This window comes from Pistacia vera, unplaced genomic scaffold, assembly GCF_008641045.1.
Source record: "Pistacia vera cultivar Batoury unplaced genomic scaffold, PisVer_v2 Contig152, whole genome shotgun sequence".
NCBI classification, from domain to species: domain Eukaryota; kingdom Viridiplantae; phylum Streptophyta; class Magnoliopsida; order Sapindales; family Anacardiaceae; genus Pistacia; species Pistacia vera.
The window spans coordinates 1,500,825-1,526,090 of record NW_022195597.1 but is presented as its reverse complement, the minus strand read 5'-3'; the positions used below and the strand labels follow the sequence as shown (position 1 = coordinate 1,526,090).

The window sequence follows — 25,266 nt, the reverse complement described above, 5'->3', positions numbered from 1 at the left end:
TCGCTTAAGAGATCTTTACTGTCTTATGCAAGATCGCTTAAATCGCTTAAGCGACCAAAAGTTAACGAGAATCTCTTATCTGTGATTCTGCCTAGACTAAGATCGCTTAAGCGACCAAGAGTAAACATTCATGATCTCTTAAGCGATCTTGGTCTGGGCAGAATCATCTGCCCAGATCTCAGATCGTTAAGCGATCATTTTTATCGCTAAGCAATCATTGCTGCGATCAGAGTAAAACAGAATAATCGCTTAGCGATACAAATGATAGCTAAGCGAAATTACAAGCAACATTCCCAAACTACGTACCCTATCTTCGCCGGCCTTTCTCGTTGCCTGGATCCTCGGGACTCCTCCTGGCCTGAATTCTCGCCGGAATCACCTCCTGGCTTGAATTCTCTCGGAATCCTCTTTTGGCCTGAATTCTCGCCTGACTCCTCGTCTTCAGACCCTTTGTGGTTCTTTTCCTGTTCTTGTGCCGCCGGGTTCCTCACGTGTGGACCACTTCAATGGTCAGATGATCCACCGGAGCAGCCTTGAACTGCTTGCGCCACCGGAATCTAGGATTCGAAGTGGCGTTGGGCTTCCTTCCTCATTGTTAGTGCACCATGGTTTTAGATTGAATTGGTGTCAAAGTTTGCAGTTTCGATCCGAAATCTGGACTGTATCGCCGGAAAGGCACAGTTTTCGTTAGGTAAGGAAAAGATTTTAGGTTCAACAAATCGATCGAAAATCGCGACTATATCGCCGAAAATCACGACTGTATTCGGTTAGGGTTCAAGAAAGAATGATTAGGTGCAAATCAATTGGTGTTTGATCGGAAAAAAATCGCGTCTCCCTTTCGTTCAAGAAATCGCGTTTTGAACTGATGAATTCGATTAGTGATCGTGAATAGTGTGGGGCTTGTTGCGAAATTTCAAATTTGAAAACTTTCATTATTTCTGATTCGGCCCATATATGTTTTAATCTTTTTATTTAACCCATTTTACTATTTAATTAATCCTAACTATGCCAAGTCATCTTCTTAAATTATAAAAAATTTGATGAATAGTTTCAAGGCCATTTTCTTAAATACATATGGGATGACCGGGCAGCTAAATTTTCTCATTCAGATAAACGTCTCAAAACCCCCTAGCCAAAAACCGCAGCTGCTTATGCAGCAAAGACAGCATTTCTCAAATATCTAATTTCTCATAAAAAATGGACATTTCAATCCCTTTCAAACCAAACCTACTTCTTTCTCTTCAAATTCACTCACAAAAACAGTTCTTTTTCCGAAAACGCCCGACCCAGGCCTAGAGTTTCCCGCCAAAATCCGTTTTTAGAGTTTATTCCTCTGCAAATCCTTATGCGTCAGATGCGTTCTTGGCCGAGATGCTCGGTCTATTAGGGTCGGGTCGCAGAGGTTTTGGTCCAACTTTGACCAGTAGTCAAGAGGGAAACTGTGTTGACTTTGAGGAGGCTAATGTGAAGGTGGGTGAGTTGATGGGTCGAGTTAAGAATGGAGTGAAGGGGGTCAGGCTGAGTTCACTCGGTTCAGGACTGTTTTGGCGCCTGAATTTGTGGAATGGGACTCGCTGGGAGCGTTGGAAGGTCATTTTTTTTTGTATTTTAATTGCTACACTTTTGCTTAAATTTGCGTTTGGTTGCTGAGAAAGTTCGGGGGAAAGTGCGGAATCGAAGAAAAAAATGACATTTTTTTAATTGTTCTATTAGCTCTTGTATTGATTAGACGAACATTGGTAAATTTGTTGATTTTGATTGAGACCCTTTTGCTTAATTTTGTGTTTGGTTTGCTGAGAAAGTGCAGGGAAAATGTAGAATTAGAAAAAAGTTTGATATTTGTAATTGTTCTGTTTGTTTTATCTGTACTTGGAGTTATAAGACATTATTATAATTATTTACTGCATGCAGGATATCAAGAATTGGGAGCCTAAAAGGATTGGTACATTAATTCTCTATGTTTTTGTTGTGATTGTTTCCTGTCAAAGAATATATGTAGCTATTTGCGCACCTTAGCTTGATCGTCAAAAAAAAGAGGTAACAGAGGCTTATATGGAGGCATTGATTCCTGAGCCTCCCCCTAGTAATATCAGAAAGTAAGTGATCATTAATTGCAGTTGCATCCAATTGAGGTCATGAATGAGTAATGTTTTGGGAGTCGATTGAAGTCGTTAAGAATTAAATTCTGCTCTTTTCTTGTAGATTTAAGAAGGGTATGTGGAGGAAGACAGCACCTAAAGGTCTGAAATTGAAGAAGTATATTGAAGGGCCTGATGGGATATTAATTCATGATAGATCTTATGTTGGAGAAGATGCTTGGATTGATGATCCAGAGCCTTCACAGGAAAATGGGGAAAAGGTTATTGACAGCAATGAAAGAATGAGTGCAGAAGAAACGGAAAAGTTAATTGAAGACTTGAGCATTTCAGGTTAGTTTATTTTTGACAGCCTGAACGTATGTAAAAATAATGCTTCCTATGTCTTGACATTAAGTTGTATAATCATTTTTCTAGTCTCATTATATGTTTTATTTCATGCATTTATTGTGGTTCTGGTTGCTAATTTAGCACTGAAATACTAGGTTCAAACAAATTGCTTTCTGATTTTGATTTTCTGGCAGTTTTGAATGTAATCTGAAATATGATAACTATACAGAAAAAGGCTTTGTAGATAAAAAATTTATGTTGGATCAGACAGTACATAGGATTTGAATTATTTGTTGTTAATTGTAATTCTGCCCTCGGAAAAGGCAGATATTACTTTAATTAATGTATGATTATTAAGCTCATATTAAAATTGTCAGTCAATTGTCAATCTTCCCTCCAAAAGATGGACATTATTCTTGATTCCTAATATTAATTTGTGTGTGCGTGTGTGCATGTGTGTTATATACTTATGAAGAAGGTGAGGTATCATACTAAACTTCCTTACACTTATTTTCTTGATAAGCTAGATAGCTCTGAGGCAAAGTTTTGTCGTCCTTTGTTTTCTTTTCTCTCCCCATGTAGCTAACTTGATAAGTGCCTGCAGTTCTGTATTGCATGGATTTTGGGGTTTCAATTATTTAGTTTTGATATTTTTAAACAAAATTCAATTCATCAAATCAAATTTTAAGAGTGCGTTTGGTTCAGAGAATGTTGGATTACTGGAAAGTTAGATTACCTTGAAGATTACTGGGAATCTTTAGGGTTTGCTTGGGAGTTTTTTTTCCACTGGTTTTGAGGGGTTTTTAATTATACTGGTTTTGAGGGGTTTTTAATTAGACTGGTTTTGAGGTGTTCTAAAACCGTTGCTTGTCAGATTTTTTATGCACTGGTTTTGACTGGTTTAAAAACTTTCAGAACCAGTGTAATATATTTTTGAGGGGTCTATAAAACACCCCAAATTGAGGTGTTTTGATTGGTTTTAAAACTTTATTCCACAAATACCCTATTTACTACAAAACTATTTCAATTATATCCAAAAAAAAAAATTTAACTACATTATGCCCGTCTCCAACCATATTAAATATAAAATATTTTTAAGCAATCATAAAAAAAAAATAATTAAAATCTCATTTCTCAATGCTTTCTTGGAGAAGTGGAGCTATAATTTTTCAATCATTCCAAAGCTGCAAAGAATGATGAAGAAGGATAAGGAGACTTAATCACATTTGAAGTTATAAAATACTAATAAGTAGAAAACAAATAAAGAACTCTTATCTTGTAATTGAAAAAAACAAAACTCCTAAGTACTGGTTGAAGTTGGGGTATTTTTATGGACATATATGTAAATTTATCATTTTAAAAAACTGTTAGAGAACCGTTGGAAAATAAACTCTCAAGCACAGGTTGGGTGTTTTATAAAAACCGCTACTGAAAACCCCTCAAAATCGCTACGGTGGTTTACCCTCAAAACCGGTACAGTGGTTTACTCTCATAACCGCTACCATGAAACTCCCAAGCAGACCTTTAGGAAAATGTGTTTGGTTAGTTGAAATAAATTGGTGGGTATGTTATATTAATATGTTTGGTTAGGAGAAATAAATTGGTGGATATGTTATTTAAATTATTAAATTGCCCTCTTTTTAAATATTAATATAATATTATTTTTATTATTAATTTTTGAATAATTTATTTTACCCCCCAGCATTTCAAATTTAGCTAAAACACCCCTACTTATATGAAACTTTAATTTATAATAAAATCAACCCCACCACCCCAAGCCATTGTTCGCCACTGCCATCTGCTGTCGGAAGTCGCCGTGAGTAGCCGAGAGACACCAAGAGGCTCCGATATGGCCATTTCTAGCCATATTGATGGCCGGAAATGGTTAGATCCATGGCCGTTAACGGCTATATCTCATCCAGATATGGCCAATAAAGGCCATGGATCTAGCTGAAAATGGCCAGAATAGATCTGGCCATTCCAACCAGATCTATTCTGATATGGTTGTTTTTGGCCAGAAACAATCGTTTCGGAGCTTCTCGGTGATGGTGGAGTACTCATAGTGATTCCAGCTTCTTTCGGCGGTGGTTTGGTTGGCGGCAGGTGGATGGGGGTGGTGGTTTGGGTGGGTTGCAATTTGTTTTGAATTTAAGGGTAATTTTGTCCAAAAAGTTAATTAATTTGGGTGAAATAGTAAAAGCCATATTCATGTAAATTAATTTTAAAATAAAGGTATTATTGTCTTAAAATTTTGTTAATAAGGGATATAATTGTAACAAAAATAAGATTACCTTGGTAATCTTATAATACCTAAGAAAATGGAGGTTATCAAATTACCTCTAATATTAGCAATAGTAACTATTATTGGTATTGGAAGATTAAACATGGTAATCAAGTAATATAAGATAATATAACCCCAGTAATCTCTTATAACTCCCAACCAAACGCTCCCTAAAGGTTAAATTACCTTATACAGTTTCATGAATTCTTTCAACAGGTTGCTGCTGTTGTCTTTACAGAGGACCTGAAAAGATTGTATGTAAAAATGAAGAAGGTTTTCCATTAGAATATGTTGTACGTGCACGATCTCATTTTTGTTACAGTAATTTATACTTTCTGTACATCTTCTTGACGTTTTATTCTTTTTGTGGGTTGACATTCCCCTGGATCCTTTCTTGTTCAAGATTATCTCAAGTTCTGGAGTTGAAGTAGATCTCCTTCAGAAGCGGCAGATCCATTATTTTCTAAAAGTTTTGATTGCTTTGTTGCCTGGACTGCTGATTCTCTGGCTGATAAGGGAGTCTGTGATGCTTCTCCATGTCACCTCTAGTCATTTTCTTTACAAAAAGTATAATCAACTTTTTGATATGGCTTATGCAGAAATTTTCATCCTGGTAAGCTATAATTCTCCAACTTCCTTACTGTTCCTGTAATAATCGTCCTCACATTCTCATAACATCATGTACTCATCCAGCCAGTTGGAGATGTTGGTGAAACAAAATCTATGTATAAAGAAGTGGTATTAGGCGGGTGATGTTTGGGATCTGCTAGATGAGTTGATGATTTATATGGGGAACCCCATGAGTATTATGAAAGAGGTGTCCAGTTTGTTCTGGTAATCTTTTCTTCTTCTGTTAAAGATAAAAGCAACACTTTTGGTGTTCCATTATAGAGATCTAATATGATGATACTTAATAAATTTCATATGTCAGGGTGTTCCTCTGTCTGGACCACCCGGAACAGGAAAAACACTTTTTGCACGGACACTTGCGAAGGAAAGTGGGCTGCCCTTTGTTTTTGCTTCTGGTGCAGAGTTCACAGATAGTGAAAAGAGTGGTGCAGGTAGGATCAATGAGATGTTTTCTATTGCAAGGAGAAATGTAACAATTTTCAATTTTTAGTTTTCTGAAGAATAATCACTGGAGAGTAGATAAGATAGTCACTATATGTTGGTGCTTGTTGTAAACCAGTTATCATAATCTTATAGAGCTGTTGTGCTCACATCAGTCATCGGAAATTATTACATTGCTTATGCTGTGCAACATGTAAGATGTAGTGTAAAGTCTCTCTATGATTAAATGAGAAAGTGTAATTGGTTTTTTGTAAGCTATTGCGATATACATCAGTCATTAGTTGAAGAACCCAAATTCTTTTATCTATAATTTCATATCATGACTCACTTGGATTAGGAATATTTTGATGAGAAAAATTTTAGGGAATTATAATCTCTTTTTTGGGATTGCCATGTTCTGATCATCATGTTTTTACTTGTTGGTAAATGGAGCCACAATGATGTCGAATCCTAATACATGTGAGCAGGTTGCTGTTATTTGATTTGTCAGCTCCACCAGAAAGCTCACTCTAGATTATCTGATTAGTTTTCCGTATATCAGGAGTGTACTATTGCAGTTTTAGGATACTTTGCAAATAAGTGATCATGATTTTGTATGAATCATCTGGGCAGGCACCTGCTTTTATATTTGTAGATGAAATTGATGCTATCGCTGGGAGGCATGCAAGAAAGGATCCTCGAAGAAGGGCCACATTTGAGGCTCTAATTGCACAGCTTGATGGAGAGTAAGTATATCAGTTTATACAGGTGTGAAACAAGTAATCTTACATTAATAGATCTAATTTAAATATTGATGCATGTTCTTGTGGACAACCCTGTAAATATGAATGTGATGCTTTTCACCTTTAAGTTGGACACTTCTGCTTGCTATTTTCATGGTAGTGAGTGTAGAGGTGTTCTTAAAACCTAGTTGTTGACCTTCATGGAGGTTCAGAACAGGTTTATCTGGTGGCTTTGACCTAAAGGATTATTGAGGTGAACGCCATTATATTATATATGCCAGCAGTGATTCCTGGATCATGTTGAGTTCTTGGTTAGCCTTTTTTTGTTCCTACATCCATATTGGATGATATTGGTTCTGATAACGAGAAAATCAAATCTCTTGTTATCTGGGAAACTACCACTTTGTTACCTTTCCAGTTTTTATAACAGAGACTAACCATGCTTTTAGTTTCTATTTAAATGTATGTATGTCCACCCTTATTTGGTGTTGCTTACTTTGGTAGTACCCAGTGAAATTTTTTTGGTTTTCTCTGTCGGGTAAACCGATTTTCATATTCAATACTATCACATGTAGCAAGGAGAAAACTGGTGTTGATCGGTTTTCACTTAGACAAGCTTTGATATTCATATGTGCTACCAATAGGCCAGATGAATTGGACCTTGAGTTTGTCTGCCCTGGTCGTATTGACCGTCTATACATTGGTTTGCCTGATGCTAAACAACGGGTGCAAATGTCTGGTGTGCACAGTGCAGGAAAACTTGCAGAAGATGTTTAACTTTGAACAGGTAAGTGGTTGCTTATACATATATACATAAATAATTAAATACATCTTTTGTTGCATAGCTGCACATAGCACAATCATGCAATGCATATGGTTGAGTTTTAAGTGTTGTGAATATACATATATATATATATATATAGTTTTGAGTTTTTTCTTATTAAGGCCTTGTTAAACAAAGTATGATATCATCACCTTCACCATTGGCATCGTCATTGTTACATTGATGCAATGATATACATTTATCTCCTACAGCTGTTTTTACTCTGAATTATATAGTTTTTCTTAGTTTTGGGCTTATTGATGTCTTCTTTTTCTTCACTCTACAGCTTGTCTTCCGTACTGTTGGTTTTTCTGGGGCAGATATAATCTTGTGAATGAAGCAGCAATTATGTCAGTAAGTTCACATTCTTGTCCAATATAATTGATCGCTTGTGCTTTCTGTCCCAAATCACCTATTACTCTGGTCAAATCTCTTGGTTACTTTCATGTCCTTTATTTTTCAATGCATTGGGATAACCAAACTTTTTTATTTCAGAAATTGCCTCCCTTTCAACTGATCCCCTTATTTATTCACAGCTATGAGATGGTGCTTCTCAATAATCTGTGCATGGGTAGACACATCTTTTTATGCATGTGTCACTTGTGTATGCTTAAGCTCTCATTTGTGTTATATGGCCTCAAATTTTATAGCTTTAATTTGGTAACATTTAATTATCTCAATGTAGTCCGGCTGGTGTCTTGCCTGCCCTAAGAGATAGGATTTGTCATCTTTCGTGCTGTAGTTTGTTAGTGTGTTGCTCACGGTTCCAAGTGATACAAATCCGAAGTACTATGTAGTGATCTCTTGTGCATTTAGCAGTGATCATTTGAAGAGTTGTCCAGGTTGGTGGTTGCAGGTGAGGAAGGACATCTAAGATCTACAAGCAAGACATTGTTGATGTGTTAGATAAACAATTGCTTGAGGGTATGGGTGTGTGCTTCTTACCGAGGAAGAACAACAGAAAATCAAACAAAGTGTATGTTCCTGCGTATATTGTTTCTCATTGGTGCTTATTAAATTAAAATTAATTAGTACATTGATCATTGGGTTATTATGTTTATGTAATAGGTGTCTTTAGAAAAGAAGAGACTGCTCGCTGTACATGAAGCGGGTCATATAGTATTAGCGCACTTGTTTCCTCGATTTGATTGGCACCCTTTTTCTCAGCTCCTGCCTGGTGGCAAGGTACACTTAATAGTGACAGAAATTCCTTTTGTTAATTGCCTTAAACTGATGTTGCTTTTTTACCTCAACATGAGCAGGAAACTGCAATATCAGTGTTCTATCCCTTGTGAAGACATGATAGACCAAGGTTATACAACCTTTGGCTACATGAAAATGCAAATGGTGGTAGCTCATGGTGGGCGCTGTGCGGAAAGTGTTGTGTTCGGCGAAGACATAACAGATGAAGGAAAGGATGATACAGAAAAGATAACAAAGGTAACTGCAATATCAGTGTTTTTTCTTGCGAATCCTAAAATCTTTGAAAAGTTTAAGTGTCAAAAGTACCTTAGTATTCTGCACTGAATTACATGATAACTATCAAAATATTTGTCAATGACTTATAAGAGTCATGTTTGAGGCATGGTATAGGAACAAGAATATGTGCAAAATCTCTATTGCTCCTTGGTTTCGAGTTCTTAACCTAAATATAATAATTGATGATCACTCAATAAATAGAGTTCCTCTACACATGAGAAACTTGATAGGAAACAAAATCTTGAGCAAAGTTGAATTGAGACAATACAAACCCTGAGTAAGGGTCTGCTTGGGAGTTTTATGGTACGGTTATGAGGGTAAACCATCGTAGCGGTTTTGAGGGTAAACTAAGAGGTTTTATTCGCGGGTCTGCTTGGGTTTTTACGGTAGCGGTTATGAGGGTAAATCATCGTAGCGGTTTTGAGGGTAAACCACCGTAACGGTTTTGAGGGTTTTTAGTAGTGGTTTTTAAAACACTCAACCTGTGCTTGGAGTTTATTTTCCAACGATTCTGACAGTTTTTTTTAAATGATAAATTACACATATATGTCCATAAGTTAAAAGACTCTCTCTTTTGCTGATTAATTTTGATAAATACAAATAATGCCTACATTATATTATTTTTTTTTTCTTTCTCTCCAATCAAACAAGAGGCTCTTTTCTATAACCTTGTAATAAAACCTGGAACTGTTGAATATGCTGAGCCTGTGGTTGACATGTGGGATTTTGGGTTGGCATGGATCTTTTGACACAGTTGAGTGTATTGGCGTGAAGGGCCTCCCAAGTTAAGCCACATTTGAGCTACATATGCAGTTTCAATCTTGATAAGGGTTACTAGCTGGCTGTTGCAGGTGCTTAGTTTCTTCTTCATTCTTCTCAATCTTTTTCATAGAAAGGCAGCGAAACGGAGATGCAAGCTTTTTTGATGTGATTTTGGAGTGGAGTTGAAGGAATTTGGGCCCTACAGCAAATAAAACCTCTTATTGTAAATAGACCAGATAGAGGCAGGAAAAAATAAGTCATAATTGGTTACAATAAAATAAAGAGCAGAACAAGAAAAGGTCCACCAGCGTTTACAAAGCTGAAGAAAATTGGCGGAGTTCAGGAAACCCGGGTACATAATGTCTTAGCTAGGTTTTCCCTTGACGAAAAATAAGAAAGAGCAAAATATAGCCTCAATAATTCTATAGACTACTTTCTATTCGTCATGTTGTGTTCTTATCTTAGGAAATAACAAGCATCAAAGGCAATGAGTAGTAATGTAGTGATTATTAGTGGGTTTTTTTGGATAAAATATTTGAACCAGCCAAACACCCCAATTTGGGGTGTTTTATAAACCCTTCAAAAATATACTACACTGGTTTTGGGGGGTTTTTAAACCAGTCAAAACCAGCCCATTAAAAATCTGGCAATATAGTTTTTAAACACCTCAAAATCAGTCTAATTAAAACTCCCCAAAACCAGTGAAAAAAAACTCCCAGACCCTTAGTATCTTCTTTGCATTCTGACTTGTTTATCCTAATCACCTACGTGAACTATATTGCACATGTGCGTGTACATACCTATTTGTATACTGTGGGCCAGCCCAATACAATGGTAGGCCCTAAAATGGGCCAGGTCTTCTGAAACGGGCAGGTCTTAGGTTCATTGCAGCCGGTTTTACATCTCCTTGTAAACAAGAATTTCGTCTTCCTCCCTTGACTCATGGCTCTGTGTTCCCAGTTAGTAAATACGGGTACGGCAAAAAAACGTACGGGAATTTTACGGTATAATACGGCAAACAGTAAAAATACGTTTATAAAAATTCGGTCATAAAATTCGGATACGGAAAAAATACGATACGGGTTATTACGGGTTTAATACGGTATATTATCAATAATACGTTTTGAAATACGGCAATATTGATCCTAGTTTTGATACTTTTATGGACTAATTATAATGTATCTCACATTGACTTCAATAAATCTTTTGCTTTTGCTTTTGCCTATGGTAACGTTAATCTTTTCTTTGCCTTAACAAATTCCCAGCCTGTTTTGTTCTATCCACCCCATGTCTTGTTCTATCCACCAATAGAAAAATATATATATTATTTTTGTTTATGCAATAGATTATTAAACATAATCTACATTTCAGTGTTGAGTGTTGAAATCCACCACAAACACAAATAAACACCCTGACCCATCTTCAAAACCCCCCTCCTCTCTCTTCTTCAATCAAATCATCTCTCAGGGTCTCACGGTCTCACCCACAAAGCCAACTGCTTCTTCCAGAGTTCCAACAATGGCATCTGCTTTACAGGTTATTTTTTCTGCCATACTTTCCTTTCTTTAAACTTATTCTTCTTCCCCAAAGAAAAACACAAACCTGTTAAAACCCTCAACCAGTTCGCCTTCCACAAATTTATTCTTCTCCCCCAAACACCAACACAAACCCTTTAAAATCTCAACCAGTTCGCCGTCCGACGAGGAGGAGAAGTATTAGCAGAAAAGCTGAAAACGTCGAAGATCTGAGGAAAAAAAGCTGAAAATTTCATCCATCGCAGAACTGAGGAAGGAGAAGAACTGAAGAAGAGAAGATACCGTGTAATTTTGAATTAAACCCCCTAAAACGACGTCGTTTTGGGGTGAGCAATAGGCTTTTTTTTTTTTTTTTTTTTTTCAATAATACGCGAATAATTCGCGAATTATACGCGATAATTCGCGAATTATACGGTATTCATATTATACGCGTATAATTCGGTAATTTTTATAACATACGTTAAAACACGTTTTATACGCGATTATACGGCTGGGCGTATAATTCGCGTATAAAACCGTATTTACTAACAGGCAGTGTGTTCATCTGGTTGCAAAAACTCCCCTTGCTGTCCCCTAAATTCCTTCCTTTACCTCTAACACCCCTTACAGAAACACACACTTTCACACAAAACCCAACCAAAAGCTCTTAGAGAATGCAAAATACGAGGGGCCGTGAAGCGCAAGGACCTAGCCAGAGCTCTCAGGTTCTAAAATCCGTTGAACAAAACAACCAACAACCCAGTTGAGCTCTCGACGGTCCTTCATTGACCGAATCGAACCAGCCTCGGGTCCCTGAGTTTGGATTGTTTGATGGGTCAGAGAGACTGGGAGGTCCTGGACACGTTCTCAATGCTGATGATTTGAGGCTTGTGGCTAGTGCTTAACTGTTATACTTTCTGAAGAAGAAGTTCTTGCCTAATTTGGAAAGTACAGCAGCATTGGTATTTTTTTTATTGATAATGAGTACCCTTTTAATTTTATGTGGGAATTATTGCAAAGATCATTCATTTATTTTACCAAATGCTATAATGCTCACTTGAAGACTTTTTTTTTCATAAATAATGGCTTTTATAGCTTTTCCGTGATTTCTTTTTTACAGTTATGGAGGACTAGAGAGTTACACCAACTGTACTGAAGTCTGCAACTGGCTTAGAAGGTGCTTGTACAGTGAATTTATCTTATTGTTGGCTTTTGATAATTGGTTGTCTTATTTTCTCGAAAAGTTTGATTTGAAATTTATTTGTATCTAAGACTTCTTGTTGAATATATTATTGTTATTTTGTAAATATTATTGTTTGCTCATTATCTATCAGCATAGTTTGGGCAACTGATTGCTTAACAAATATGAAATTCCACTTGTAGGCATTCTTTGGTTTTCTTATCTTTTTCTTTTATAATTCAGTTACTAAGCTTTCTCCAAAGAAGTGGGGTGTTTCTGGAAGCTCAAGTGTTGTATTGGTTGCTTTTCTGGGTGGAACATCGTATCTTCTTTCTCGAGGGATTGATATCCGACCCAACCTTGCAGTCATACTGGCACTTGCCTTTATAGACTCTGCCTTCCTTGGTGGTATCTGTTTGGCTCAAATCTCGAGTTATTGGCCCCCATATAAGCGTCGGATTCTGGTTCATGAAGCAGGGCATCTTTTAGTAGGTATGTGCTAAGTTTGTTATTTGGTTTAAATTTTAAAGAGTTACTCATAGGAAAAGAAAGAAAAATATTAAGAGTAGGAGGATACAGCATTGTAGTATGAGCTGTTGCCTTTTGATTGTTGCTATATCTTCTAGAAGTTGGCAAGGAACCTTTGTCAAACCATGTTTGCACAGTTTAGTTTTTGTTCAAAACCCGCCTAATAAAAAGGATCAGTGCAGACAGAAAATAAAAAACTAATGTAATGGGTATCCTTTGGGTCATTAATTTAAAGAAGATAACTATTTGATTTTTTTATAATGTCATATGATGTATGTGTGTTTCTCTCAACAGTAAATTTAGTATATAATTCTTAATCGTCCGTAGCCATAGTTGGTATGGTTCAGTTTTGTCAATTTATTACTCATACAAACCTGAGCTGGAATATAACAGTTTGTTCATCATAATCAGAAATTCAGAATAAATTATACTGATCATTTTCCATTTGCTTCTCAATTTTGTTGAATAGCTTGCACATGCCTACTTAGTGAGCTATGTATGCATATTTATTAAACCAGCCTGTCAGTTAATATTTAAAAACAGTGAACAAAAAATATAAGAAGGCTGAATTATTTTTCTATATTGATGTATAGCTATTTAAAGAGCTTAACTAGGAACAAAAAAAGGCAGCTAATCTCCCTAATTAAGAAGAAATATACTAGTCAACTTACTACCCTAATATAGAAGAAAATAAATATTGATTCCTAAGATTACTAATACAGCTCATAAACTTCTAAACTAACTAAATATAGAGTATAACAAATATGGTACATAATCACAATTATTTACGAGATCTTTCAACAATATTCTTGCAGACTACACGTGTTTCTTCAAAGGGCTGTTATTTGCTATTAACACAGACAGGTGCTTTGACATGCTAACATGGCTTCATTTTCTTGAGATTTTGTGTTGGGCTTCTTTTCTCCACTTTGACTCATAATTCATGTCGATGTACAGAAATAGAAGAAATTACCTATGTCTATATTATAGTCTTGCTATGGTGTAAATTTTCTTTTACCAAAAATTTTGTTCTTACAAGCCTAAATAACTAATTATTAATTTATTTTGCAGCATATCTTATGGGTTGCCCAATTCGTGGGGTGATTTTAGACCCAATTGTTGCAATGCAAATGGGTATTCAAGGGCAGGTACTTTGTTCTCACCTATGGTCTTCATGGTTCTTGTCCTGCTTCCATTTTTTATTTTCTCTAATGTATATTTATTGTGCGTTTATATGCTTTCTCGTCAACAATGGGTATAATTTTGATAAGAGGTGGCAGACTAAGAGAAGTTTAGTGTCATGAATGGGTCTTTAAAACTTTTTTAGTGTTTCTCCAAACAACTTTATCATTATTAAGATGGAAATTAGAACTCATATTCACTAACAGGCTGGAACTCAATTTTGGGATGAAAAAATGAATGACGAGCTTGCAGAAGGACAACTCAGTGGCACTGCCTTTGACAGGTAGTTATGACATGAACTCTTCTTGGAGTTTGCTTGATATGAGTAGTTTTGTTTTTGCCTATTGCCAAAAGAATATGTCTTCTTATGACATGTTAATCAAAACATAATTCTTGAATCTTTCCTAAACCGTTAATTTTTCTGTGATATGTTCATTTCTGTCAATCTTTTCATCAATGTGGTACCATGATGTGCGTATTGAACTTTCTTATTGTTCTGGAAGTTACCATTACACCAATGAATTCGAAACATTCCAGTGGCCTTCAATTTGTATTTGGAAGCCTGCTTGATGGTAGGTGGTGGGCAGGTCCTTTAGCATCATCGTGTATCTGGAATGATTTTGTACTTTCATATTATTGATGCCTTGAATGGTTATTATTCATGACACCTGGCAGGTACTGCATGGTACTTTTTGCTGGTATTGCAGCTGAAGCTCTTGTTTATGGTGAGGCTGAGGGTGGAGAGAATGATGAAAATCTGTTTAGAAGCATCTGTGTTCTTTTGAGACCTCCATTATCTGTAGCCCAGGTATCTCTTCAACTGTTATGTTGTTCAATGTTATACTAGCGTTCGTAACAACTGAAACTTTTTCTCTTTATTCTATCATCTTGACCAGATGTCTAATCAGGCGAGATGGTCAGTTCTACAGTCATACAATCTGCTTAAATGGCATAGACATGCTCATCTAGCTGCTGTTAAAGCTCTGGAAAGTGGCAGCAGTCTTAGTGCTGTTATTAAAAGCATTGAGGAAGCCATGTCCTCCAAAGTATGAACTGCACAAGTTACAAGAATCCTGGTTTCTTGGTTTTGATTTCTTAAGGGTTAAAGCTCTTCGTTTGGTTGGTGCTGATCCTGAAACTAAATCTGAACGTGTATTACTACCGTGTACTCGTGTGATTTTGATAATGACATGATACACCAGGAGCATACATGGCCTGAAGTACAGCATCACCTTCAAGCTATACAATAACCACCGTAAGTTCATGACTTGAACTGTCGGGGATGGTCAATCACAGTTTGGACGGTAAAAGGATGTAATGGAGGTATGGTCGAGTATTGCTTGTTATGGTGCTCAAAGTTCGCTGCAGACAGATGGTTGACAATGTTTGAAACCTCAAATTGTATTTTCAACTTCTTAATTTTGGTCCAAGGTTGTTTGTTGTATTTAGATAAATACATAATTGATTGTAGATAAAAAAAACAAGGATCCTCTTGATTATCAAAATTAATGTATATAATTCACTGTGAATTTATTGAAGATTAATTCTAATTTTGGTCCACGGTTGTTTGTTCCTTGGAGACTTCTTTCTTGTTTCGGCAGGGCACCGAGTCCCTCTTCCAATTCATCATTAATAGACGTTCATGAAGCCAATATTCATGCATCATCCACTTGCAGTTTTCTTCTTAGATTCTTATTGGTACAATTGTATCCAATGGATTGTCTTCTGTCAACTGCTGTACACATTTTTTCTTGTTCAGCTAGCTCTCCATGTTCTTCATCGTTTGATTGTAAATATATATAATGGGGAAGTATTTCTTCATGGTTTGGATCAAAAGGAAAAACACGATATATATATATATCGTGTTTTTCCTTTTGATCCAAACCATGAGGCCGATATTCCTTCATCACCCATTTTCCCTTTTCTTCAGTCTTCTTGGGGATAAACGTAAGACTCCGTTTGTATCCAATGTGTTGTCTTCTGTCACCACCGTTGTACAAATCTTCATCACCCTGAGTTCTCCATTTTCCGCCTCCTGTAGCACGTTCAACTCTGGAACTTTTCTCCGATTTCTTTCTAAGCTTTGTGAAAAAGTAAAGAGTAGTCTCTGTTGTGGCTTCAAAGAACTTCTCCCACGCATCAGTTTCATCGTAGAGATCGCACTCAATCACAGCAGATGATGAAACGAGCGGGAAGCCATGAGTTTTGTTATAAAGATAATGGAGAATGATTTCTTCATCAGTTGGATCAAAACGATAACACAGTGGAATCTCCATTATTATTAAACTAAAAGATAGAAGGTAGTAAATTAGTGAAGAGAAAGAGAAAGGGGGAGAGATTTGAATATTATATATATATATATAATATATATATAAAATATTATATACATCACTCTTTCATTATATTATAATATATGTGATAACTACACAAATTTATTATAATATTAAAAATTATAAATAATTAAAAATTTGGTGATTGTGTCATATGTCACATTATGATATACTCGGTAAATATATATATATATATATATATATAGGGAGAGAGAGTAGCATGAACAGTAGGTAATCCTACATTCCTACTGTTTCTTTGTTTCCTTAATTGGTTTAGGTTTTATCGCCTCAGTTTCCTTATTTCTATCAAATTAAACTAGTAAAACAATTTTAATTACCTAGGGCTATTATTACATAAATACTTGTATATGTTATTAGTTTTAATAGGATGTTTATTTTATTTATGTAACTTGATATATTGGAGTAAATTAAATTAATTAATTAGTTTAGCTGCAACACATCTTCCAGCAATTGCAGATATATTTGGAGCAATATATCCCATTCTCTTTTCTAGGAAGTCAAGGACCTTCTTCTTGGCTGAATCAAGACGATCACATGCATCAATTGTAGTTTCGAGGACCTCTTCCGGGAGTGGATTACCACCTTACTTTTTGCGTGAAATTAAATTAATTAAATTTTCAAGTCATGCTAGAGTGATCTCTTTTTAATTAAAATCATATACATAATTCAATTAATTTAATATATGGTCAAATGAATTGGAATCTACAAACGAATATACGAACAAAATTTACACACACATATATATTTCATCTATATATACTTACGCATACATATTGTTGATATAGAATTTTGCATCAACCAGCGAGCTCTGATCGACCTTGTCAGAATCGAAACTAACGTGTGCATGATTAATGATAATCAGCGATGAGTGCTTATAAAATGCAATAAAAGAAAGACAACGAGATTCTTAAAATAGTTCGGCGAGGTTAACAGCCTATGTCCATTGATTTTTCTTATCCGCTATGTGAACTAATAGTGCTATTTCTATTAAAATTTTGTAACCCCTCCCTCACCGTTTGAGGGGGCTTATATACAATATTTGTGCAAAAGAAAGAGCGAAATGAAGGGGATTACAATTGATTTGAATCATAATCCCAATGTCCTCGTGATTATGCGCTGTGATTGTGCAGTGATAACTGTTGATTTTGTCATTCCCGTAATATCTGGGATCTGAAGTAATTCGGAGATTGATTGAATGATTACTCAAATTGTTCGTGACTAGCTTATGCTGAGTCGAGCTACGGCTCGACGAGCTTATGTTAGGTCGCTCAGTCATCGTTGCCGAGCTGGTTCTAGGTTGATCTATATCTTCGCAATAGCCCGAGCTTAGCGGAAAAAATCACACACAACATCTGCCCTCTAGTGTTCGATGCTCGTCTCGGGCTTCGAAGACTATTGCTCGATTTGGTGTCAAGCTCGGCCTTACCAGCAAGTGTCCGAGTGGATGCTCGATTGAGCCTTCTGGGTCGACCTTACATCCAGTCGACGTGCTTCACACTTGGATATTTGTTTTTCATGTTTCCTGTCAAAAGACTCAAAACTCAGAATATGAAAAGTTAGGGCATACATATAATTTCCACGGGGTCGTGTCGCATTAAATGTGACAGCCTTTGTCAGTCATGTTTCACCGCGCATGGGCGACGACAGTTGTTCATGCATAAAGTCGAGGCAACGAGCGGCGACGGTTATTGTGATAGCAATTTGATGGTTCGTCGCTCCTCACGGATGGTTGACACGTGGCTATATGAGATTGCTCGATGAATGAAGGGTTATGATCAATTATTGGCCGACAGTCATGATTGAATCCCCTCCTTTTGTCTTCCATGCAAATCATTATAAAAGGTGGTAAAAAACCTCAGAATAGTTACTCCGAGATTTTTCTAACTTCCTTGCTCTTCTTAGCCGTTATTCCTTCATCGTTACATCGGTTTTCCAGTGAGTCTTCTGCACTTCTGTCCCAGTAAGTCCCTTCTCCCCTTTATCATTCGTTCTTTATGAGTTTTGTGTCAAAGGTGGTCATGGCAGTGGCCATATTGTGTGTTTTAGGGTTTCAATAGGGTTTTTGGGTGTTTCTCCAGCGACCTCGGGTTTTATAGGGGTTTAACTGTGGTTGCCGATGCCCCGGGTAGGTCACGCTCCTCTGACGTGCTGCGTGAGCTACCTTGGGTGCCTGAAATATAAACGAGTGTGGAATGGTTGCCGACTTTTTTGAGCTTTGGCACATGTTCGCTTATTTTTCCAGGTACCAGAAGGAGCTTTACCATCAGCAATGGTAAACTATCCCAAATCGATGTCAACGCACGTCAGAACACAATCCTCTCTTAATTTCCATCGAAGTTCTGATTCGTAAAAGGATCCAGAAGGTTTTCTGATGTAAGTGTGCTTTTAGTGTACTGCTAATTTAATTTTCTTTAAAGTTCTCCTAATTTTAGATTTGGTCGAGCTGTTTCAAATGTTTTTACTTATGAAGTATTATGTCTCGTGTTTTTTTCAGGTCTCGTGCCATGAATTTAAAGGATTCTACGCTTAAACGTAGAAGAAGAAGTTCAGTATCAGGGGAATCCCATCGAGATGCATATTCTGGTGCTACAGTGAATGTATCTGTGAGCATTGAAAAATTACCTGGAAATATTGATGGCAATATTCTAGTCAAAAGCTTCCGTTACCTGTACCACATCCTTTACTCAAAGGGGACTTTCTCGAATTATATTCTTCCCATTATGTGTGTTATTGGGATTTCAATCGATCCTTTCTTCTTGTTTATTCCTTTTGTCGATGATACTAAAAAGTGCGTTGGATTGGACAAAAGATTGGGGTTTACAGCTGGTATTCTCCGTTCTTTGTTTGATCTCTTTTATTTACTCTATATTGCTCGTCGAACGCGTAGGAGATTTTTGCTGCACCTCTTTTCCATTGATCTTCTTGCGATTCTTCCCCTTCCCCAGGTGAGGGAGAATGCTTTCACTATTTACAATGAAATGAAAAGAATTGGGAAAGAAAGGTTTATTTTTTTCGCAAATCATATGTGGAGAAACTGATAAAATAAGAAATTTAATGGTATTTATCTCGTTTATTTTTTTAGCAAATCATATGCGGAGAAACTGATAAAATAAGAAATTTAATGGTATTTATCTCTAGTTGAGTTATTAGCAGCTTGTAGAACGCCTAAAATTTACTACTGTAGTCATATGTTTAACTTGCAGAGTGGATTGCAACATAGTTTATCTCCTCTTATAATCATATTTCTATTTTCTTTCCTATTACTCTTATAAATTGTGCTATATATTTCAAGTAGTTATAATCATAGAGATGAATAACTTTGTTTATATCAACATTGCCTTACATATATAATTAATATAACTTATGACTCTGACATTCATTGTGCTATATATTTCAAGTAGTTATGATCATAGAGATGAGTAACTTTGTTTATATCAACATTGCCTTACATATATAATTAATATGACTTTGACTCTGACATTCATTGTGCTTTATCCAGGTGGTGATTTCGATAGTCATTCAAGCAAAGGAAGGCTCCGAACTTTTGTATACAATTCGGTTGTTGAAGCTTTGTGTCATTTTCCAACTTGTGCCAAGGTTTATTGCAATCTATGAATTAGTTGCAGACAAATTCGACAGGGCTACATGGGCCAGAGCGACATTCAATCTTTTCCTTTTCATTCTTGCAGGCCATGTAAGTTAAATTACTGTATATATATTGATTTACATGGTTCAATTTTATTTTTTTTATTTTTTACCTTATGTCATACATTAGGCTTCACTGAGAGCAAAACTCAATGCACTACTTAAACATTTGATCATTTTTTTCTTTGATAGTGATATATGCTGCAATATGTACATACTTACAGTAGTATCCTTGTATATTTTATGTCATTGGACATAAAATTATTTCTCAATTTGCATATCTGTTTGATCAACTAGTGTCTTGCTGGTCTTCTAGGTATTTGGATCTTTCTGGTACTTTTTTGCTATAGAAAGAGAAATCGAATGCTGGAAGGAAGCTTGCCTAAGTCAAACTGGATGTGGTCAGGGTTCTTTTTACTGTAGTGACATTTTAGGAGACTACAGATTTCTTAATGGATTTTGCCCCACAAAGACGCGGGATACAACGATCTATGATTTTGGAATATTTTATGATGCTCTTCAATCTGGCGTAGTGGAGGCAACAGATTTTCCACAGAAGTTCTTACATTGTTTTCTGTGGGGTCTGAAAACTCTCAGGTTGGTGCATATAATATACTTCTCTTGCGGGTGGGAAGGCAGTTGGGGGATGTGGTTAGTCTATGAGAAACGCTACATTTGCATATTCAACTGTTTTGCATAACTTTTTATCTCATTCTAAGTTGCCATTAATGCACTCTTATCAAACCATGCAAATGATACCAATAAAAGTGGTTGTAGTTTAGGCATTTGATTTTACTATCCATTGCATATATATTAATGCAATTCTCCGTGCACTTCCTATATGCCTCGTGGATGTTTCTTAGTGCTGCTAGATAGACACGACTATCACCCATTGTTCATTTTTAGTTAAGTCATTAGTACTCATTGGTATAGACTTCTTTTGACCATGCTTGTCAAATCCTAGGTCCAACCAAGTAGATATCGTCTGCTTTGGGCTAAGCCCGTACAGATTTACTTTTGGGATTTATGCAAGCATTAGTCACCCAAAATGCGTCTACTTACTTAAGAGGACCAAAGTCTTATACATTGAATCCCAGGCTCATTTGCAAGCAAATGTTGGATGTGACAATGCCACCATTGTAGATTATGCAACTAAGTTTAAGTTTTAGCTTATATGACACTCTGTAGAGGTGTTATGGTAAGTAGTGTGCAAAGCTTAATGTTTTTATAAAGCTTAAATTTCTTGTCTTCTTATCTTGGCATGGTAAAGTTTTCGTTCTGCTTCATTTGTTTTCAGTTATTTCATGAAATCGAGTAATATTTTCCATACATATCGAATTGCATTGTCTATCCCTAATTGCTTTATTACTTCTGAAAACATGGAAGTTACAAGTTTCAAGATCAACGTTTGATATACAACAATTGAATTTAATTTGTTGCAGTTCTTTTGGTCGTAACCTGCAATTAAGTGGCAATGGCTTGGAAAGCTTCTTTGCGACTTTGTTGATCCTTGATGCTTTGGTGTTGTTTTTCCTTTTCATTGGAAATATTAAGGTTTGTATTTATAGGGTCAATTTTTCTGTCTTCTAAGATTTCTATCATTTCTTGCTTCCTTATCTAAATCTATCAATCTTGATCTATATCAACAGTATCCTCACCTATATCTCTTGATTTATTTTTATATGATTAAGATGAAGCACAATATAATTTTTAATTTCTGTGAGCTGCTTCTTGTGAAACAGGTGTATCTGCAATCTTAANTTTTTCTTTGATAGTGATATATGCTGCAATATGTACATACTTACAGTAGTATCCTTGTATATTTTATGTCATTGGACATAAAATTATTTCTCAATTTGCATATCTGTTTGATCAACTAGTGTCTTGCTGGTCTTTTAGGTATTTGGATCTTTCTGGTATTTTTTTGCTATAGAAAGAGAAATCGAATGCTGGAAGGAAGCTTGCCTAAGTCAAACTGGATGTGGTCAGGGTTCTTTTTACTGTTGTGACATTTTAGGAGACTACAGATTTCTTAATGGATTTTGCCCCACAAAGACACGGGATACAACGATCTATGATTTTGGAATATTTTATGATGCTCTTCAATCTGGCGTAGTGGAGGCAACAGATTTTCCACAGAAGTTCTTACATTGTTTTCTGTGGGGTCTGAAAACTCTCAGGTTGGTGCATATAATATACTTCTCTTGCGGGTGGGAAGGCAGTTGGGGGATGTGGTTAGTCTATGAGAAACGCTACATTTGCATATTCAACTGTTTTGCATAACTTTTTATCTCATTCTAAGTTGCCATTAATGCACTCTTATCAAACCATGCAAATGATACCAATAAAAGTGGTTGTAGTTTAGGCATTTGATTTTACTATCCATTGCATATATATTAATGCAATTCTCCGTGCACTTCCTATATGCCTCGTGGATGTTTCTTAGTGCTGCTAGATAGACACGACTATCACCCATTGTTCATTTTTAGTTAAGTCATTAGTACTCATTGGTATAGACTTCTTTTGACCATGCTTGTCAAATCCTAGGTCCAACCAAGTAGATATCGTCTGCTTTGGGCTAAGCCCGTACAGATTTACTTTTGGGATTTATGCAAGCATTAGTCACCCAAAATGCGTCTACTTACTTAAGAGGACCAAAGTCTTATACATTGAATCCCAGGCTCATTTGCAAGCAAATGTTGGATGTGACAATGCCACCATTGTAGATTATGCAACTAAGTTTAAGTTTTAGCTTATATGACACTCTGTAGAGGTGTTATGGTAAGTAGTGTGCAAAGCTTAATGTTTTTATAAAGCTTAAATTTCTTGTCTTCTTATCTTGGCATGGTAAAGTTTTCGTTCTGCTTCATTTGTTTTCAGTTATTTCATGAAATCGAGTAATATTTTCCATACATATCGAATTGCATTGTCTATCCCTAATTGCTTTATTACTTCTGAAAACATGGAAGTTACAAGTTTCAAGATCAACGTTTGATATACAACAATTGAATTTAATTTGTTGCAGTTCTTTTGGTCGTAACCTGCAATTAAGTGGCAATGGCTTGGAAAGCTTCTTTGCGACTTTGTTGATCCTTGATGCTTTGGTGTTGTTTTTCCTTTTCATTGGAAATATTAAGGTTTGTATTTATAGGGTCAATTTTTCTGTCTTCTAAGATTTCTATCATTTCTTGCTTCCTTATCTAAATCTATCAATCTTGATCTATATCAACAGTATCCTCACCTATATCTCTTGATTTATTTTTATATGATTAAGATGAAGCACAATATAATTTTTAATTTCTGTGAGCTGCTTCTTGTGAAACAGGTGTATCTGCAATCTTAAGTTGTAAGATCTGAAACTTTAAGATCACTGAAAGTGCAAGAATTAGAGAAGCAAATGTCCTTCGAAAAGCACTCTAAAGATATCCAAAAACAGTCTAAAACTGAAAGCTCAGAGGGGGTGACATTGGAGGAGGAAAGACAGAAGCAAAAAGAGGAGCAAGTAGAGCCAAAAAGGCATCTGCAATCTGAAGTTGTAAGATCTGAAACTTTAAGATCACCGAAGGTGCAAGAATCACAGAGGCGAAGGTCCCCTTCGAAAAGCGGTCTAAAACTGAAAGGTCAGATTGGGTGACATTTGTTGAGCAAAGACAGAAGCAAGTAGAGCCAATAATACCTAAAAGAGGGCTAGTAAAGGCGAAAATAATGGGTGGCCTGGGACATTTGATAAAGTCCCTTGGGAAAGATAAAATGTAAGAGACATTGGTTGTAAAGATATCAATTGGAGAAAAAGAATGAGGATAATCACTCCTAATTATCGTATATAATTAATTCATTGTGTTTTATATTCTTACTTCTCAGGACTTATTGTGGCATTCTGATCAATTCCAAGCTATTATAAACACTGTTTTAAAAATGGGACTGGCCGGCCCAACCGGTTGGATCAGGAACCGGTCACGTGTCCGGTCCAAGTCAACACTAAGCCCGCCATTATATAATAACTCACTTTAACCCATTTGAAAACCGGATAAAATCAGTGAACTGCTGTTTCGGATAAATTGGTCGAAATTTTCCCTACGCAATCGCAGCCCATTCCATTCTGATTTCCTTTCTCTGTTTCTCAGCTTCTTCTCTACGAAAATTTCTCTCTGAAATCTCACTCAAATCGCAATCAACTCCACTCCTTGAAGTCTAAAATCGCAACCATTCACCAAATCGCAACTGAACTCTTTGAAATCGACGAAGATGTCTTCCTCCCTCGCCAGAAATCGACGACAACAACTCTGTTCCTCGCTGAAAATCGACGGCGATAGTTCCATTCCTCGATCCAGGTAATAAACACACTATTCCTCGATCCAGTTTCAATAATGATTTTGTTGCAAACTTTATCAGGAGCAATGTTTTTTGTGGATTCATTGTTTTTATTTTGCATAATCTGTGATATTTTTGATACTTTAAAGCTTTCTTAAAAAAGTACACATTGTCTGTTTAAACGTATTTGTTTCCTTTGGGACATCTTCAATAATTTTTGCCTCAATTCTTTAGGGTATCTTTTTAAGCTGAAGCTATTCTATCGTTTTGAGTGCAATAATACGGAAATAAAGGCTCTCTTTAATCCTCAGGAGTAATGTGTTGTAAGCTGCTATGTCTTAACTATATTTTTATGAAATGAGGAAGACAGAATGGTTCCCGAATGAAAAATGAGATATATCTCACGCTGATTTTGAATTAAGGCATATTGCATATGATTGTGCTCCTGAGTTCTGACTTATTTTTAATCGTCTGGTGTGTTGATTAGTATTATCTACATCCTTGTCAAATATATATATATATATGCTAATTATAGGACTTAATGGAATGTTTCAAAAATTAAAATTAATATATATTTATGATTTACAGGATACTGTTTAGGGTTGAGTTGGGCAATTGTTTAAACAATCAAATATTACATTCAACTTAGTGAATGGTGTATAAAAACATTTTTTTTCTTCTCTTCTTGCAATTGTGTGTGCGTGTGTGAGTGATAAAATAAAGAAAAGAAAAGAGAAAGGAAAAAAAAGAATGGTCCATTAAGAGATGATTTAATCGATGGTTGAAAAGATTGGTTTCAAATATTTAAGCAACTTAAGATCTATTTTAAATTAAATTACAAGTTTTAACTTATGATTTCTATTTTTTACTAAAATTTATGTAGATGATGGTGATGGTTATGATGATGATGATGGTGATGAATTTTGATCCTAGTGTGTGAAGCTCAATCAACATGGAGACGGATCAAAGAAAAAACACTTGCACCAAATGT

At 35.9% G+C, this 25,266-nt stretch overlaps 3 protein-coding genes and 1 pseudogene across 5 annotated transcripts; 3 read left to right on the top strand and 1 right to left on the bottom strand.

Annotated features, from left to right (window-relative positions):
- The first annotated feature begins 261 nt into the window (after positions 1–261).
- On the top strand, positions 262–8,896 carry LOC116124413 (annotated as a pseudogene).
- A 2,865-nt stretch (positions 8,897–11,761) lies between these two features.
- Positions 11,762–15,476, top strand: LOC116124444. Its single transcript, XM_031410171.1, is given in 9 exon segments — positions 11,762–11,940; positions 11,943–12,005; positions 12,008–12,040; positions 12,199–12,255; positions 12,502–12,750; positions 13,858–13,934; positions 14,175–14,251; positions 14,644–14,776; positions 14,865–15,476. Coding segments are annotated over 9 exon segments (876 nt in total). The 5' UTR covers positions 11,762–11,909; the 3' UTR covers positions 15,021–15,476.
- A 147-nt stretch (positions 15,477–15,623) lies between these two features.
- Positions 15,624–16,244, bottom strand: LOC116124412 (NAC domain-containing protein 79-like). Its single transcript, XM_031410134.1, has one exon. It carries the CDS (start codon positions 16,242–16,244, stop codon positions 15,624–15,626), a length of 621 nt encoding a protein of 206 aa, XP_031265994.1.
- Positions 16,245–18,194: 1,950 nt separating this feature from the next.
- On the top strand, positions 18,195–23,536 carry LOC116124442 (cyclic nucleotide-gated ion channel 1-like). 3 transcript variants are annotated; one of them, XM_031410170.1, is made up of 7 exons: positions 18,195–18,279; positions 18,562–18,692; positions 18,814–19,264; positions 19,819–20,013; positions 21,864–22,144; positions 22,990–23,101; positions 23,290–23,536. In XM_031410170.1, coding segments are annotated over exons 2-7 (1,059 nt in total). In that variant the 5' UTR covers positions 18,195–18,279; positions 18,562–18,690; the 3' UTR covers positions 23,308–23,536. The 3 variants fall into 3 exon arrangements, with proteins under 3 accessions (XP_031266030.1, XP_031266028.1, XP_031266029.1); XM_031410168.1 differs by lacking the exons at positions 21,864–22,144; positions 22,990–23,101 and adding exons at positions 20,281–20,561; positions 21,407–21,518; XM_031410169.1 differs by lacking the exons at positions 18,195–18,279; positions 21,864–22,144; positions 22,990–23,101 and adding exons at positions 20,281–20,561; positions 21,407–21,518 and having other exon boundaries at positions 18,438–18,692.
- The last annotated feature ends 1,730 nt before the right edge of the window (positions 23,537–25,266 follow it).

Coding starts and splice junctions, on each gene's coding strand:
- LOC116124412 (XM_031410134.1), bottom strand. CDS start 16,244: ATGGAGATTCCACTGTGTTATCGTTTTGATCCAACTGATGAAGAAATC.
- LOC116124442 (XM_031410170.1), top strand. Junction 19,265..19,818: donor CGATTCTTCCCCTTCCCCAG/GTGAGGGAGAAT, acceptor TGCTTTATCCAG/GTGGTGATTTCGATAGTCAT. Junction 22,145..22,989: donor TGGGGTCTGAAAACTCTCAG/GTTGGTGCATAT, acceptor AATTTGTTGCAG/TTCTTTTGGTCGTAACCTGC.